Source organism: Borostomias antarcticus (assembly GCF_949987555.1).
Source record: "Borostomias antarcticus genome assembly, chromosome: 3".
In the NCBI taxonomy this organism is placed as follows: Eukaryota; Metazoa; Chordata; class Actinopteri; order Stomiiformes; family Stomiidae; genus Borostomias; species Borostomias antarcticus.
Window position 1 is genome coordinate 34916146 of NC_140236.1, and position 17200 is coordinate 34933345.

Sequence of the window (17200 nt, forward strand, 5' to 3'; positions counted from 1 at the left end):
AGATAAATACATAAACGCTAGTTGACTTTCTGTTTATGTATTTATCTTTGCTGTTCTCAAGTATTGTTCCATATTGAGCTTGTGCATTTCTGTATGTTTGCATGTATTTATTCTTGTGTATTTCTGTATGTTTGCATGTATTTATTCTTGTGTATGTTTGTATGTATTTATATATAGATATCAAGGTTGGTGTGGGACTGTGTTCTAGATAGCAGGGTTGGTGTGGGACTGTGTTCTAGATAGCAGGGTTGGTTGGGACTGTGTTCTAGATAGCAGGGTTGGTTGGGACTGTGTTCTAGATAGCAGGGTTGGTGTGGGACTGTGTTCTAGATAGCAGGGTTGGTGTGGGACTGTGTTCTAGATAGCAGGGTTGGTGTGGGACTGTGTTCTAGATAGCAGGCTTGGTGTGGGACTGTGTTCTAGATAGCAGGGTTGGTGTGGGACTGTGTTCTAGATAGCAGGGTTGGTGTGGGACTGTGTTCTAGATAGCAGGGTTGGTGTGGGACTGTGTTCTAGATAGCAGGGTTGGTGTGGGACTGTGTTCTAGATAGCAGGGTTGGTGTGGGACTGTGTTCTAGATAGCAGGGTTGGTTGGGACTGTGTTCTAGATAGCAGGGTTTGTGTTGGACTGTGTTCTAGATAGCAGGGTTGGTGTGGGACTGTGTTCTAGATAGCAAGGTTTGTGTGGGACTGTGTTCTAGATAGCAGGGTTGGTGTGGGACTGTGTTCTAGATGGCAAAATTGTATAAAAATGCTGCCAATGGTGAGGATGTTTTAAACAAAATATAATCCCCCCCAAAAAAAGTCAATCTGGTACCCGGATATTCATAATCCACTTTGTTTAAACCAGCATGATTCCGAGCAACATGTGGAATCCATTGCATGTATTATAATAATATAGTGGACATAGATAATTGAGTACAAAATATTTTACCCTCCAGTGAAGCAATGTATAAACAGTCAAGAGTGCCATCAGAATGGTTTAATTACACGTGTCTTTACTAGCGTCCCCAATACATCTTGTTTTGTTGATATCAGTTAGCCTGGCTTCACCAGACCCAATTTGTAAAATGAAGAAGGGTCTGGAAACTCTCAGTTGCTTTCTGATTCCCAAGGGGCGTTACCAACGAGCGTAGACCAAAAAGCCTCTGGAAAGACCTACAACCAATCAGCAAAAATGCCTCTATGGCGCTCCTCTGTTCCGTCATCTTATTACCCGCCCCATATTAGATAAATGGTTGTGATTGGCGAGAACAATTTTCTGTTCGAGCGGATTCTGTTAGAACAGTTGGATGTCCACACTGATCTGCAGAGTTAAATTGAATGTGAGCTCGCGATATCAGGCTGGCAACGCCAGGCTAGATATCAGTCGCAAGGAGGTCCTGATCCTGAACATTGTAGAATGTTTTCAACATGGACCAGGCTTTCAAAGATAAATATTCCATTTGAAATTATAACCAACTTAGGGTACAGATGTAAACTGCATTCTCATTTGGAAGCCTGGGCCATGTATATAAGTACACCAGGAGTGGTCTGAACATTGCTGGCATGAGGAAAAAGTGAAGACATACAACTTAAATATTGCTCTGTTTCAGCTGCCATAGTCAGCTTAGCCGTGTGGAGGAGATGCTATGTGTTGTTAAATTATGTACTTGAATTGTCTAGCCCTATTATATTTCATTTTCTGCTGTTGTAATAAAATTTGTGGAATCAAGTATTTGTGTGTGTGTGTTAATAGGCTATGTCAATGTAAGTGGCTGATAATATGAATAGTGAAAACATTTATCTCGTCTCCTCTATTCTCCCATTTCTCTCTCTCTCTATTTCTCTCTCTCTCTATTTCTCTCTCTCTCTCTCCCTCCCTCCCTCCCTCCCTCCCTCCCTCCCTCCTAATGGCTTCTCCAGGCCGTCCCTCCTCTTATATCCACATGACAGACGTCTGGAATGGGAGAAAATTGGAATCATTCAGGCGAACGTCAAGCTGAATTTCCATTTTCAAATATGCCTTTCTTGTCTAATAGCCCTTAATGTTCATATCCCTGGCAGCACATCATACACGTCTCATCCAGCCGGGGTCCAGGCCACACCGGGAGGCGTCAGGACGATGATGTCATTGTGCCGTGTCATACCGCAGCCTTCAGTCATAAAGTAAGACGACCAATGGGACTGTCGCTCAGCCTGGTAACAACGTATGTTCAGTAAAGACCGGCTTTTCCCCCTCTGGCGTTGTAAAGCATTATGCTCAAGGTTGTGTTGGCGCCTCCGAACAATCATCATAAATGGTGATGATAGCGACAATATTTTTGGGCGGGCGGTGACATCTGCCGCACGGCACCCATACTGCTGTTGTGTTTTGTGGCTGGTGTGAAATAGTGATAAAATGTGTGAATTCATGGACACATAAATAAATCAAGATGGTAAAAAAGTCCTGTGATGATGTAGATTCATGGGCAGGAAGCTAAACAATGTGTTTCTATACAATCCCCCTGTCGTAATTCACACATAATGATCCCCAACCAAAGCACCACGTTGGACACCGCGGCTATAAACACACACACAGATAATTCATTGTGAATGCTGTTCATTGCTTTTCTCGACGATTTTATGTGGAACAACTCATAAATCTCTTGTACGCCCCCCCACCCATATTTGCACCATGTCTGCTGGGATCTCCTTCTGCTCAATGGTGACCTAAAAAGAACAATAGCGATTAAAAAATGTATCCCACATCTATAAACACGCCAAAGGTACAGTAGCACGACCTGATCCACAAAGTATTATTTTGCAGATTCTGCCAGCCTTCACCCTATGATAATGAGGCCTACACCACACGCCGGACAGCTGTTTTGGACCTCCATATTGTGGGCGTGAGCACCTGTTGTTGCTCTGATTGGACTAGCTGGATTGCAGATTGAATGTCCTGTCTGAATGCAGACCTCTCTTTCGCTGGGGCCGTTTGGAAAGTGAGTGCCTTTTCACTAATCCGAAGCTACTTCTCCACAAGGATCAGGAGTCAGACTACTTGACGCTAAATTAATTTTGCATCAGAATACTGTCACTGTCAATAGCGGTTGTTTATGCCTGAGTTTAAGAAGGGATTGGACATTTACTCACGGTTGCTGCTTCACTACACGGTACCAACTCCTCAGAAACACGGCACCAACTCCTCAGAAACATGGTACCAACTCCTCAGAAACACGGTACCAACTCCTCAGAAACATGGTACCAACTCCTCAGAAACACAGCCCCAACTCCTCAGAAACACGGTACCAACTCCTCAGAAACATGGTACCAACTCCTCAGAAACATGGTACCAACTCCTCAGAAACATGGTACCAACTCCTCAGAAACACAACACCAACTCCTCAGAAACATGGTACCAACTCCTTAAAAGCCTGTTGACACCAGGGCAGGCAGGCTATCAACAGCAACGTACAGATAAAACTATGCATGCAGCCATGCAGGTACTATATATGTATATTTCAGAAGACATGAATAAAAGATGATGGCTTGGGTCATCCATTGTTATTGGAATTATGCTCTTGATTTTGCTTTTATTCTTGCAATATCTTGGATAGGATCAGCTGCACTAGGATATCTAGTTAGACCAGCTATCACCTGAGAAAATCTCTCTCTCTCTCTCTCTCTCTCTCTCTCTCCCCCTCTCTCTCTCTCTCTCTCTCTCTCTCTCTCACTCGCTCACTTATACACCGCTGCAATGCAATAGATGGTTTCCAGGGGGATTATCGCAGTTTAACAGGGATCAACTATCAGACCGCTAGAGCATGTCCAGGCAGGGTTTATTGCTTATGTGACCCAGCATCCAGGGACTGTATTAAAACAGTCACGGCATGAAGGAAATAGTTAAACCAGGACCACCCCTTCATGGGAACCCCTGTCCCAATGCCAGAATGCATGCCGGAAAGCAATTTCTGAGGGAAGCACACTTCCAGTAACCAGTATGCAACTCTATACTTTGCTACTGCTGTTACTGCCTTGTAGGGAGGCTGTGTCTTAAAGAAGCTGCAAACACATCTGACTCTGGGAACGCCACTGAGCAGCAGCGGGTCCCTCAACTAACCCACGCTATCACCGTCACGGTGGTGAGTCTACGGAGAGTTCTCCTGGGTAAACTGCGACGTGAACTCTTCAGGAGCTGCTGGGTCATGTCAGGATGACGGAGCACACGTGCGATAGCGCCACACTTCAGAGCGAACGGCTCCCAGCACAACGGCACCGAGGCCCTTCCTCACACACCGCCACACCGAGGTCTGGTGGGGCCCGGATGCCAGACAGGCTGCTGGTGCTTCCAGGAGGGAACATTAGAAGAGTCTGACACCGCTCCTCAGTCATACGCATCCGGCCCGCCAAACGGTCGGGTTCGAGAATAGACCCAAAACGCTACAAAAAAAAACAGACACACATACAATTGCTCCAGCATATTGCTATCACGATATTAAATGACGAAAGTCTCTCTGTTGGTTTCATACTGTACGTCGCCACTGGTCCCTGTTCTAATTGGTTCCTGAGCAGCCGCTGGAAGACGTCAGCCTGGTGGCGTCTCGCCTTTGAAGACAGCTGGCAGAGTAAGATAAGTAGTGGTATTACCACTGCTGCGCAAACATGATTTATTATGTGTTTAGAGGTGTCTCGCAGAGCTGAGGCCCCTGAGCCAACCTGGGGCCCTCGGTAGAGCTGCTAGAGAAGATGAACAGAGATTGGAGCCATAAAGACACGCCTCAGATGAATGGACGATTAGGGAGAAGAGAGGAGAGGAGAAAAAGAATAGAAGAAAGAATGTCTACTTGAGAAGATGAACAGAGATATTGGAGCCATCCAGACATGCTGCCTGAGCTGAATGGACAATTAAGGAGAGGAGAGGAGGGGAGGGGCGGAGGAGAGGACAGGAGAGGAGACGAGGGAAGGAAAGGAGAGGAGGAGAGGAAAGGAAAGGAGGAGAGGACAGAAGAGGAGGAGAAGAGAGGAGAAGAGGAGGAGAGTAGGAGAGGGGAGCTCAATCTCTGGCATGAATATGGATTTGAATATGAATATACATTTTTAAATAGTAAATTATGTTAAATAATATTTCAGGCTTATACTAATACTAACCTAATACTAATCCTAACCTAATACTCCAGTAATAGAGAATAAGAACATCTTCTTTGGCTAGAGTTATCACCCTACTGTATCTCCATCGGCCTCTCTCTCTACCTCTCTCTCCTTTTCTCTCTTTCTTTCTCTCTACCACTCTGTTTCTCTCTCTCTCTACTTCTCTCTCAACCTCCCTCTTTCTCCGACACGTTAACCGTGTTGTGTGATCATGACGTTCGGAGATAATGGTCTTTTCTGCTCTTCCCTAGTGCTGCAGTTTCTCAGCCATGCGGTCTCTCTAGCTGGATATCCAGGCTCGGAGCTCCTAGCTGGTGAGATGTCCCAGGATGGAGGGCGGTGATAACTCAACTCAGTCACTCCATTGTTCAGTGTGAGATTACAGAGTAGGCTAGCACGCTGCGTCACTGAGATGCCCCTCTGGGATGTCGTTTACACGGAGTTGGAGAAGAAACACAAATCATTCCTCAGAGGTTTGGAATTAATTCATTTATTGTGGTATTGAGGTATTGTGGTATTGAGGTATTGTGGTATTGTACTATTGTGGTATTGAGGTATTGTGGTATAATAGTTTTGTGGTATTGTACTATTCTGGTATTGAGGTATTGTGTTATAATAGTATTGTGGTATTGTACTATTGTGGTATTGTACTATTGTGATATTGAGGTATTGTGGTATAATAGTATTGTGGTATTGCGGTATCGATGTATTGCTGTAATGAGGTATTATGGTATTGCTGTATTGACTTATTGCAGGACAGAGGTATTGTGGTATGGTGGGATTGAGGAACTGAGGTATTGAGGTGTTGTAGAGAATTGTGTAGTACAGGGCTGTTGTGGTAGTGTGTAGAGAGTTGTGTAGAGTTGTGTAGAGTTGTGCAGAGAGTTGTGTAGTGCAGGGCTGTTGTTGTAGTGTGTAGAGAGTTGTGTAGAGTGTGTAGAGTTGTGTAGAGAGCTGTGTAGTGCAGGGCTGTTGTTGTAGTGTGTAGAGAGTTGTGTAGAGTGTGTAGAGTTGTGTAGAGAGTTGTGTAGTGCAGGGCTGTTGTTGTAGTGTGTAGAGAGTTGTGTAGAGCGTGTAGAGTTGTGTAGAGAGTTGTATAGTGCAGGGGTGTTGTGGTAGTGTGTAGAGAGTTGTGTAGAGCTGTGTGGAGAGTGTGTAGAGTTGTGTAGTACAGGGCTGTTGTTGTAGTGTGTAGATAGTTGTGTAGAGTGTGTAGAGTTGTGTAGAGAGTTGTGTAGTACAGGGCTGTTGTGATAGTGTGTAGAGAGTTGTGTAGATATTGTGTAGAGAGTTATGTGGTACAGGGCTGTTGTGGTAGTGTGTAGAGAGTCGTGTAGAAATTGTGTAGAGAGTTGTGTAGTACAGGGCTGTTGTGGTAGTGTGTAGAGAGTTGTGTAGAGTGTGTAGAGTTGTGTAGAGAGTTGTGTAGCACAGGGCTGTTGTGGTAGTGTGTAGAGAGTTGTGTAGATATTGTGTAAAGAGTTGTGTAGTACAGGGCTGTTGTGGTAGTGTGTAGAGAGTTGTGTAGAGTGTGTAGAGTTGTGTAGAGAGTTCTGTGGTACAGGGCTGTTGTGGTAGTGTGTAGAGAGTTGTGTAGAGTGTGTAGAGTTGTGTAGAGAGTTGTGTAGTACAGGGCTGTTGTGGTAGTGTGTAGAGAGTTGTGTAGCGTGTGTAGACAGTTATGTGGTACAGGGCTGTTGTGGTAGTGTGTAGAGAGTTGTGTAGAGATGTGTAGATAGTGTGTAGAGAGTTGTGTAGTACAGGGCTGGTGTGGTAGTGTGTAGAGAGTTGTGTAGAGATGTGTAGATAGTGTGTAGAGAGTTTTTTTGGTACAGGGCTGTTGTGGTAGTGTGAGAGTTGTGTAGAGAGTGTGTAGTGTTGTGTAGAGGGCAGTGTTGTTGTAGTGTCTACTGTACCTTCTGGATGTCCGAGGTGAGTTGGAGGAGGGAGGGGGAGGAGGTGGATTGCAGGGTCTCTGTGCCCCTGACCGGACTGTCCAGACTGACGTAGGCCACAGCGTTGCTCTGCAGCACAACCCGGTACTCCTGCAACACACACACACACACACACACACACACACACGCACACACACACACACACACGCACACACACGCACACGCACACGCACACACACGCGCACGGACACACACACACACATACATATACACACACACACACACACGCACACACACACACACACACACACACACACACACAAACACAAACATACACGTGCAAACAGAATGGAATTATCGTCTTCATTAGAGTCACATTAAAGGAGCGCGAACAGTAAACGACCTGTTATTTCCAACCAGAGAGAAACATTTTTCTTCCTACAGTACAGTAGATAATACATTTCAAAAATGCTGAAAAAACAGTTTCTGGATTAGTGGAGCCTTAAAAAGTCGGGCGGCCGAGTCTATTTCCTTCTCCTGGTTCTTATACCGGCCCCAGGTTCTGCAAGCCTCCCCCAGGAGGTGGGCTGAGGTCAGCACGCTAAGTAAACACACCTGACCTCCTGTTCAACCTGCTCCTGCATCTGGCTCTCCAGGGTAGACACAGCACTGCTAATACTGACCCAGCAACACAGCGGGTTTGATCCCCGGGGGGCGGGGGGTATAGTCACATTGGCGTTAGTGTGGGGGGGGGGGGGGCAGCAACTGGAAAGGTGGCTGTTCAGAGAGAAATCATTCAGAGATGATGATGATGGTGGGAGAATTTTCTCCAGCCACCGCGGCTATGCTAGCCTCGGGACACCATCCTGATCTCGCGAGCTCACGTTCGGTTTCTCTCGTACACTGTAAATCACTCCGGACGCTCTCCATAGAGATCCGCTTGTGTCAGATCAGAAAGCGATCACGCCAATCGGCGTTAGTTATATGATTTGAAATGCAAACAGGGGTTTACAGGTGTGATGATAGCGTATTGAGGTTAGCACGTGGTAGACGGTGATAGACAGATGGTTCACCCAATCACCTGCCAAGTATTTTTGGAAAGTGCCCGCCCTTTTCCAAAAAGTTTCTGACAGTCAGGCTACCGTTGTGCCCTTGAGCCAGGCGCACTGAGCTGAACGCAGGTTGCTCCTGCCGGGGCTGTACCGTACCTCTCCCCATTCGAAGGAGCCGATGTTGCCGAGTGCTGACCCCCCCCAGGAGCAGAACACGGTGGTACGGTCCGGCGCCCAGCCGCGCCGCGCCTGCTCCGTCACCGTGGCGATGAGCTGAGTCATGATGGCCGAGCCGCCGCGCCAGTCGGCCGCAGACCCCCGATGCCAGCTGTCATGACGACTGCCAACCAACACGTATCGATCTGCGTGAGACAGGAGAGAGAGAGTTGAGCGAGAGAGTTGAGAGAGAGAGGAGAGAGAGAGTTAAGAGCGAGAGCAGCAGTCTAGCTTCATAATGTCTTCAATTGTCACACTTTGAGGGACAGTGAGTGACCACACAGCGCGCACACACACACACACACACACACACACACACACACACCTCCCCAGCAATCTCCCCAGCAATATACGTCATATTATCACACACGCGAACACACACACACACACATACACACACATATACATACACACAAACAGACACACAAAAGACACAACAATTGTTTGTATCTTGAGAATGTGACCCCCACTCATTGCTATTGTTGAGAGGAGAGATAGAGGAGATGAGAGGAGAGAAAGAAGACGGGAGGAGAGAAAGAGGAGATGAGAGAGAGGAGATGAGAGGAGAGAGAAGAGGAGAGAGGAGAGGTACTGAACTTTTAATAGTTCCAAAAGCCAGGACCAAGAAACACGGAGAGGCAGCTTTTAGTTTCTATGCCCCCAATCTCTTGAACACCCTGCCGGAGTGCCTAAGAAGGGCCGAAACAACGGAGGTCTTCAAGCGAGACCTCAAGACGTACCTTTTCGACCTAGCCTACAATCACTAGCCAGGACCTTGAGACATAGAAAGGCCGCCTAAAACCTACCTGTGAATCCTCTGTATACATTGGTGTTTATCCTGCTATGCACTGTTTGTATATCAAGTAGTGTACAGAAGCTGGTTACCCTGAAACAGGCTTGTTCTGTTCTGACAGCTGTGTTGCTTCAATGGCTCAGCATGCTACTAATCGTTTTCTGCCTCTCTCCCTCCTACCTTCCAACCAGGTCCAGTGGATGCCCCACTGTCGCCCGCAGACCACCCTGAGTCCAATAGATACCCCCGTGTCAGCTGTGGATGTCGTAATATTTAGTTAACACACACACACACAAATACACGTACACACAGACACACATCAGTCCACATCTGACTTAGGCCTGGACCTGATGCTCTTAGCCTTTCTTGCTCTGAAAATTTAATTTAATGTAATTTATTGCTCTTTAAATGTTCTTAGCCGTTAGACAAATATATTCCAGGAGCTTGCTCCAGGTTGCCTGTTTTAAATATCTGTGTGGTTTTTATGGCTCTGTGTGCGTCTAACCCTTTTCTGCCTTCCCTCTCCCTAGTGCCTCTCTCTCTCCCTCCTATCTTCTAACCAGGTCCAGTGGATGACCCACTGTCACCAGCAGACCTCCCGGAGTCCGATAGATACCCATGTCTGCTGTGGATGTCGTAGCATTTAATTAACACACACACACATACACACAGACATACACCAGCCCACTTCCGGCTTTAGGCCTGGGCCATATCAAACACTATGATGCTTGTTTAGCCTCTCTTACTCGTAAAATGTAATTTAATGTAATGTATTGCTTTATAAATGTTCTTAGCCAGTAGACAAACATACTCCTGGAGCTTGCTCGATTGTCTTGTTGAGAGGGGTCAGGGAAGAATTTTTACAGCTCACTTATCTGACCCCCGGGTGATTACTGTTTTTTTGCTTCCCTCTGGAATATGTAGGGGTGGGACGTATGCCCACCTCCCTTGTTCTCTGTAAAGCGCAAAACTTTATTTGTATAGCACATTTCATACCCAGAGGCAACACAGCCTCTGGGTATGAAATGTGCTGTACAAATAAAGCTTTGATTAATTGATTGATTGATTGATTGATTGAGAGAGAAGAGGAGAGAGGAGAGAGGAGAGAGAAGAGGAGAGAGAGGAGAGAGAAGAGAGAAGAGAGAAGAGGACAGGAGAGAGAGGAGGAGAGAAGAGAAAGGAAATAATAAACATACACATGCTTACACACATACACTCACAACCTCCCCACAACACACACAAACACACATTCTACGGGACTCTGTCTCACTTTCTAAAGACTAAAACCCCATTCACACATTTAAGCTTTTCCATTCAATTCAAGGGAATTCTGTTAGGGGGGCATGAATGAACAGGAATTCATAGGAAATCTGCACAGCCAATTTCCTGTGTCAAGACGTAATATAATTCCCTGTAATGTGTTGTGAACAGAACCTGTTACCTTACTGGTAGGTTAGTCTGACGAAACACTAGGGATTTTAGGCGCCACTGGAAGTTTTTTTTCTGACCAACAATTTCTGACACATTTTTTCCCCTCTAATGCCTATTTCCAAAGTAACTAATTTCATTATTAGGCATACATTATTCTTTATATAATTCTATTAGGATATATTCATTTAGAATTATTATGTAGGCCTATAGGCCCAGTAGGCTGGTTCCACTCTGATCTATATTTTCCTATACCTTGGAAATGCAGCCCTTTGAAGGCTGATCCATCTATCCAAATTATTTAATTGCATGCACTGCCATTAGGTACATAATTTAATTTAATTATGATCATCTTTAGTAGGTAATAATCCCCCCAAAAAATTAAAACACACTTTTATGGACCCATCATGGCAAATGCGCTCCGCATGTCAAGCTACTCTCCGCATCGCAAAATGTGGGCTTAAGGTCTTGATCTATATATATATATATATATATATATATATATATATATATATATATTCAGCTTCTAAGAATAATACTAGCTAACAGATTTTTTCTTTGACTGACTTTCATTTGGGCTTCTGTCGTGATGGCTGTTAAAATAAATGGCACCTTCTGCAATAAAAATTATGTCTTGATATGAACCATACAATTTAGGAAACACCTGGAGCCTATTTAGTTAATGTTATACTGTATATATTTTTGTAACAATAAGCTTTGTGATCGCTCGGCCTAGACCATCTGCTGGACTGCCCCTTGCTCGTTCCATCTCGGGATTGGCACGTTTGTAAAGACGCAACACGGGAACAGTTGTGGCATTTGGCTCATGTATGAATGTTGAAAATCCAAAGCATCCCTGGGTAGGATATCACAGTAATGTCCAGGGAACTGTGTGTGTGTGGAGGGCTTAAAACGTGTGTGAGAAATAAGGCGGGTGTACGCGGAGGAGGGCTCCAGAGGCTCAGCTCTGTTCTTCGCTAGGAGCCGAGTGATTGAGGGAAAGAACACAACAGAGGTTGGAAACGGAACTCAAGAACCCGACTTCCTGGTTACTGTGGGAGCTAACGAGGTCACAAGGACGTCTGTGGGATAGTGTCAATCAACAGTTAAAAACATCTACTCCTGCTGTCCCCTAACAACTGTTAATGGAGGATAAGGCATATGACCGAACGCCAACAAGCAGTTAAAAACATTCTCCCCAGGAGATTTGTGGATCATAATAGGGGCTTTAGTGGGCCATTATGTCCTACTAATATCAGTATGTATAAATCTAGGGTGGTAATGTTAGACAGGACAGGTAGGTGTCCCAGAGCTTTGAGCTATTGGGTCAAGGACACTATGACAGACTGCCTCCTCCTCCTTCAAGTCCTCCTCCTTCTCCTCATATACTTTTCTTTCCCCTCCTTCTCCATCCACTTCATTCCCCAACTCCTCCTCCTCCTTTCTCTTCTTCTCCTCCTCCCCCTCCTCCCTCTCCTCCTCCTCCTCTTCCCCTCCTCCTCCTCCCTCTTCTCTTCCTCCTCCTCCCCTTCTCCTTCTCCCTCTCCTTCTCGTCCTCCTCCCCTTCCTCCTTCTTTCTCTTCTCCTCCTCCCTCTCCTCCTCCTCCCCCTCCCTCTCCTCCTCCTTCCTCTCCTCCTCCTCCTCTTCCCCTCCTCCTCCCTCTCCTCCTCCCTCTTCTCTTCCTCCTCCTCCCCTTCTCCTTCTCCTCTTCCCCTTCCTCCTCCTTCCTCTCCTCCTCCCCTCCTCCCTCTCTGCAGCAGGGTAATTGATTCAATCCTGCCCAGGCGGGGAGGGAGGGTTGTAATTAGAAGGCCATTCTCTGCAACCAGACGATCCTGAGTCCAGGCAGAAGCTGAACTCAGAATTTGGAGCATTGGTGCATAAGAACCCAGAGGAGGCGTCTCTCCTAGGATTATCCTGCTTCACCACATGCTCAGAATTTGGAGCATGTAGTCAAGCAGGATAATCCTACGAGACACCTCTTCTGGGTTCTTAAAGGTGCCAGAGATAAGCCCGCTCTGCTACCTGAGAGAGAGTTGATACAGGTGAAAAAATAACTTCATCTACCTGGGTTGGTTTTTCCTCTCAGGTATCCAACAACGTTGTACACCGGCCTGTACTCCGAACCAGAGCTGATGGTTAAGACAATCCTCTTTTTCTCTGTAAAACAGACACAGAAAAACATAAATGCATAGGATAGTCATCACATAAACCAAAATACATACAATGGAAGTGTCAGAAGTTACATAGTTGAGTACATAAGGGGACAGTATAGTCCTACAGTAGATCACAAAGACATGTCAATAGATTCTTCATTGAAAGAGCTTCTAGTCTAGACTAGAAATCCTGTGTCTGGAAAACCATACAAAAAAGAGCAATGCATCTTTGAAAGACCATCAGAGCACAGAAAGGTCATACATTTGTCTGCTTAACCTCTGGTGTGTGTATCCATCAACTGGTACAATGGAGTCCTAATGGTACGACACCTTATTCCCTCCTCTGAAGGATCTGCTTTCATCTTCATTAATCTGCCTTTCCCCACCCTCAACCACTCGCAGTGACAACACACACACACGCACGCACACACACACACACACGCACGCACGCACGCACACACACACACACACACACACACACACATATGCCCCAACCTTAACCACTCACAGTGACAGAGGAAATGACACGCACGCACACACACACACGCACACACACACACACAAACATGTTCACAGAAGCACACACACCTACACACACTCTCTCTCTCTCTCTCTCTCACACACACACACACTCCAAGCTGAGAGCAGGTATAAGTGGATTATATGAAATGGATATGGTTTTGTTGACAGGGGTAATCATTCCCGGGGCAGCATGGTGGGGGGGTCTTCCATTGCACCGGCAGACCCCAGACTACTGCTCCACGAGGGTGGGGGGGGGGGGTCTTAGTAACGAGGCTCCTCAGACAGACAATCTGCCGGTCCACAGCACATCCATCACAGCTCTGAATGATCTCCACATCCCCGACGTGGACCAACCACTGCACAGTTGCTCTACACACACACTGAAGGCCGTGGCCTGAAGACATTATTGAGCTGCACATTTATTCAGGGTTACAAGCGGTTAGGATTCTCATTTGTTTTCATGAACTATCATAGGTTCTCTCTTCAGGCCACTTCACTTATTTCACACGATGCTGAGTGTGACTTTACCAGGGCTGGGAACAGAGACTGACCAGCCCTGAGGCTGAGAGAGAGAGAGAGAGAGAGAGAGAGAGAGAGAGGGGGGGGGGGGGGCGCAGAGGGAGAGAAACAGAGAGATAGAGAGAGACACAGAGAGAGAGACAGATATATATATATATATATATAGAGAGAGAGAGAGAGAGAAAGAGAGAGAGAGAGAGAGAGAGAGAGAGAGAGAGACAGACAGAGAGAGATCTGTACCCCTCAGTCCGTCCCTCTGTATCCCTGCACTATCAAGATTCAACATTCCTTTATTTGTATCTGAACCGCAATGATCTCTGCAAATAGACAAGCTTTACAAACACAACTTCCTAATTAAATACATTTGTAAATATTACACTTACTCACTTCACTCACTTATTTGAATTTAGATTCTTACATTTTTTGTGATTTTTTATGATGTTTGCTTTGGCAATGCAAACATGTTTCCCATTCATACTTGAGTTTAGTTCATTAGTTAGCAGTTAAAATACATGATAGAGAAAGTCATGCATCATAAAAATGTCTAGGAGGCACAAAAAAGTCAGACTTATTTATGTTGTGGTCCTTGGTCTCGGCACTTAACTATATACAGTACATAAACAATAATAGCATTGCCTACAACCAACAAAAATACAACATTGTTAGTAGGATATAGAAAATTTACACATCTTACAAACCCTCTCTCCACTGCCAGTCTCCTGAGTTTTACTCTTGGACTCTGGACCAATGCCAACAACCTTGGAATTGAAAATTGAATCGAAAGAGAGACATAGAGAACAAAGAGAGAGAACAGAGAGAGAGAGAGACATGGAGAGGGAGACAGAGAGAGAGAGAGAGAGAGAGAGAGAGAGAACAGAGAGAGAGAGAGAGTGAATGAGGTAAAGGTTCCTTGTTTCTGAGATAGAGGGTGAAACAGGAAGCGAGGGTCAGAGCAAAACCGGTAGAGAGAGAGAGAGAGAGAGAGAGAGAGAGAGAGAGAGGGAAGGGGGGTGTGCAGGTTCCTTGTTTCTGCAGCGTGAGCTAAGGGCCAATTAGAGAACAGAGAGGTCAGAGAGAGGGAATGAATAATCACAGCCGAATCAACAGACGATGAAAGGCCCTCCGGGGTCCTGAAGGACCTCCTCTCCCCTCCTCTGTCCTTCCTTTCTTCTCCCCTCCTTCACCTCCCACTTTCTTCCTTCACATGTCCTCCTCCTCCCTCATTCATGTCTCCTCCTCTTCCTTCCTCAAAGGTGCCAGCAAAGGCAGAATTGTAAATTCTCTTTTAAAAGGCAGATGCACTGGCCTTGGGGCAGGGCCTCTAAAGCCTAATTTATACTCAGTCGACAAGTGTCGTACGACAAATGTCTGTTGACAGAAAAAAAAATCGACCGACACTTAGCATTTCCATGGTAACTTGCAGACGTGTGGCTGATTGTCTCTATGACAACATCAAAATCGGGGCTGTTACATTGTTTACATTGAGCGCATGATGGCCGGTGGCTGAAATAGACGAGATTATAGAGGAGGAGGAGATATTTGAAATGTGATTTTGTTGAGAGAGAGGAGGAAAAGAAAGAGAAGGTGGTCGGTTTGTCCACTCAACTCAAAGAGAAATTCAAGGGGGGTACTTGCTTGTTCAACAGATGCGAGAGATGGACGAGGAAATGCACTTTTGTTATTTTAGGATGTCCGCTTACCGAAAAAAAACAAAAAAAAACAAGGAAGCTAAAGCATATCCATGGCAACGAACGTGCCTTCTATCTAGCTATCCAATCAGAGCTGTGCAACGAAAGTGACGGCATCTGCGACATTAGAAAGTTTGGTGGGTGCAAGACACCCCTGTCTGGCACAAAAAAGTGTCGACAGTGATGTCATTTCAGTCTGATGACACTTTCAAAAGTGTTGTACTACGAAGTATAAATGTACCTTTACTATTCTATCAGGCATCGGACTGGGGGACTGGAGGACTGGGGGACTAGGACTAGGACTGGGAGACTGGGGGACTGGGGGACTGGGGGACTGGAGGACTGGAGGACTGGGGGACTGGGGGACTGGGGGACTGGGGGACTGGAGGACTGGGGGACTGGGGGACTGGAGGACTGGGAGACTGAGGGACTGGGGGACTGGAGGACTGGGGGACTGGGGGACTGGAGGACTGGAGGACTGGGGGACTGGGGGACTGGGGGACTGGGAGACTGAGGGACTGGGGGACTGGAGGACTGGGGGACTGGGGGACTGGAGGACTGGGGGACTGGAGGACTGGGGGACTGGGACTGGGAGACTGGGGGACTGGGGGACTGGGGGACTGGAGGACTGGGACTGGGGGACTGGAGGACTGGGACTGGGGGACTGGAGGACTGGGACTGGGGGACTGGGGGACTGGAGGACTGGAACTGGGATGTAAGCCTGCAACACCAGTATTGCCTGCTAGACGACTCTGGCACACACACAAATAGATACCGGGCACGCACACACACACACACACACACAACACCAACACACACTGTCTACACAAAAGCACACACCACTAACACACACAGACAAGCACAAAGACACAAACACGGTTGACAGAGCCGTCTTCTATCTCCCCACCACGGTAATTTAATTCGGTATAAAGATTCAGTGGTTTCTCTCAGGCTCACGTAACCCATTCATCACTTCTGACAACGACACAAACCACGCTGGCTAAAGAGCCCGGGATGAACATGTGCTTTTAACAGCAGTGTATTAAACGTGAGGCCGACCATGGCGAGGAGACGTTTCACTCAATAACACCCCGTATGAAAAATAGGCTAGCAGGATGAGGGGGGGTTGCAGGTGAATAAGTAACATGGGACTATGGGGTCTTCTACAGGATGTGTACAAAGTATTGGGCCGTTTTATTCTGAAACTATATATCCTGGTCTTGTTATTGCTTTTAGAATGAGTTTTTATTTAATATCAAGGTGAGGTGATACTGCTCTACTTCATATGGCGGTGTCGGTCTGTGAAGGGTACAGGCTGACTGGTTTCTACATGCCGCCATATGGGGTTGTTGTTCCCGAACACATTTCAGAGCCGGTAACAGACAGGGAGTGTCGTGCAATTCAATAGAAAGGGCTCGCAGATATAATAATACGATATAAACAATAAACAAAGTCCTTCACGGCCACATGCTGTATATATCTCAACCATCGCTGGCCGGTAATGAAATGATCTGATATACCGCGGGCCAGTCAGGATTCAGATGGTTTTCTCACTTTCCTCTGCAGACTTGTGATGCAGAAAAGAGGGGGAGAGGGGGAGAGGGAGAGGATGAGGAGGAGAGGAGGAAGAGGAGGAGGGAGACAGGGAGGAGGATGAAGAGGAGAGAAAGAGGAGGAGGAGGAGGGGAGGAGGAGGACGAGGGAGAAGAGAGGGAGGAGGAAGAGAGGAGGAGGAGGATGAGGGAGAAGAGAGGGAGGAGGAAGAGAGGAGGAGGAGGACGAGGGAGAAGAGAGGGAGGAGGAAGAGAGGAGGAGGAGGAG

General features: G+C 46.5%; 1 protein-coding gene across 1 annotated transcript in view; it reads right to left on the minus strand.

Moving 5' to 3' along the window:
• The window catches only part of naaladl2 (N-acetylated alpha-linked acidic dipeptidase like 2), a gene marked incomplete at both ends in the record, with an annotated part of 185844 nt that overhangs the window by 61843 nt on the left and 106801 nt on the right, over positions 1-17200 (minus strand). The window contains 3 exons of the mRNA XM_084436165.1: positions 7026-7154; positions 8213-8418; positions 12562-12654. Of these exons, the coding sequence (XP_084292291.1) occupies positions 7026-7154; positions 8213-8418; positions 12562-12654 (428 nt within the window). The remainder of the gene's footprint in view (positions 1-7025; positions 7155-8212; positions 8419-12561; positions 12655-17200) is intronic.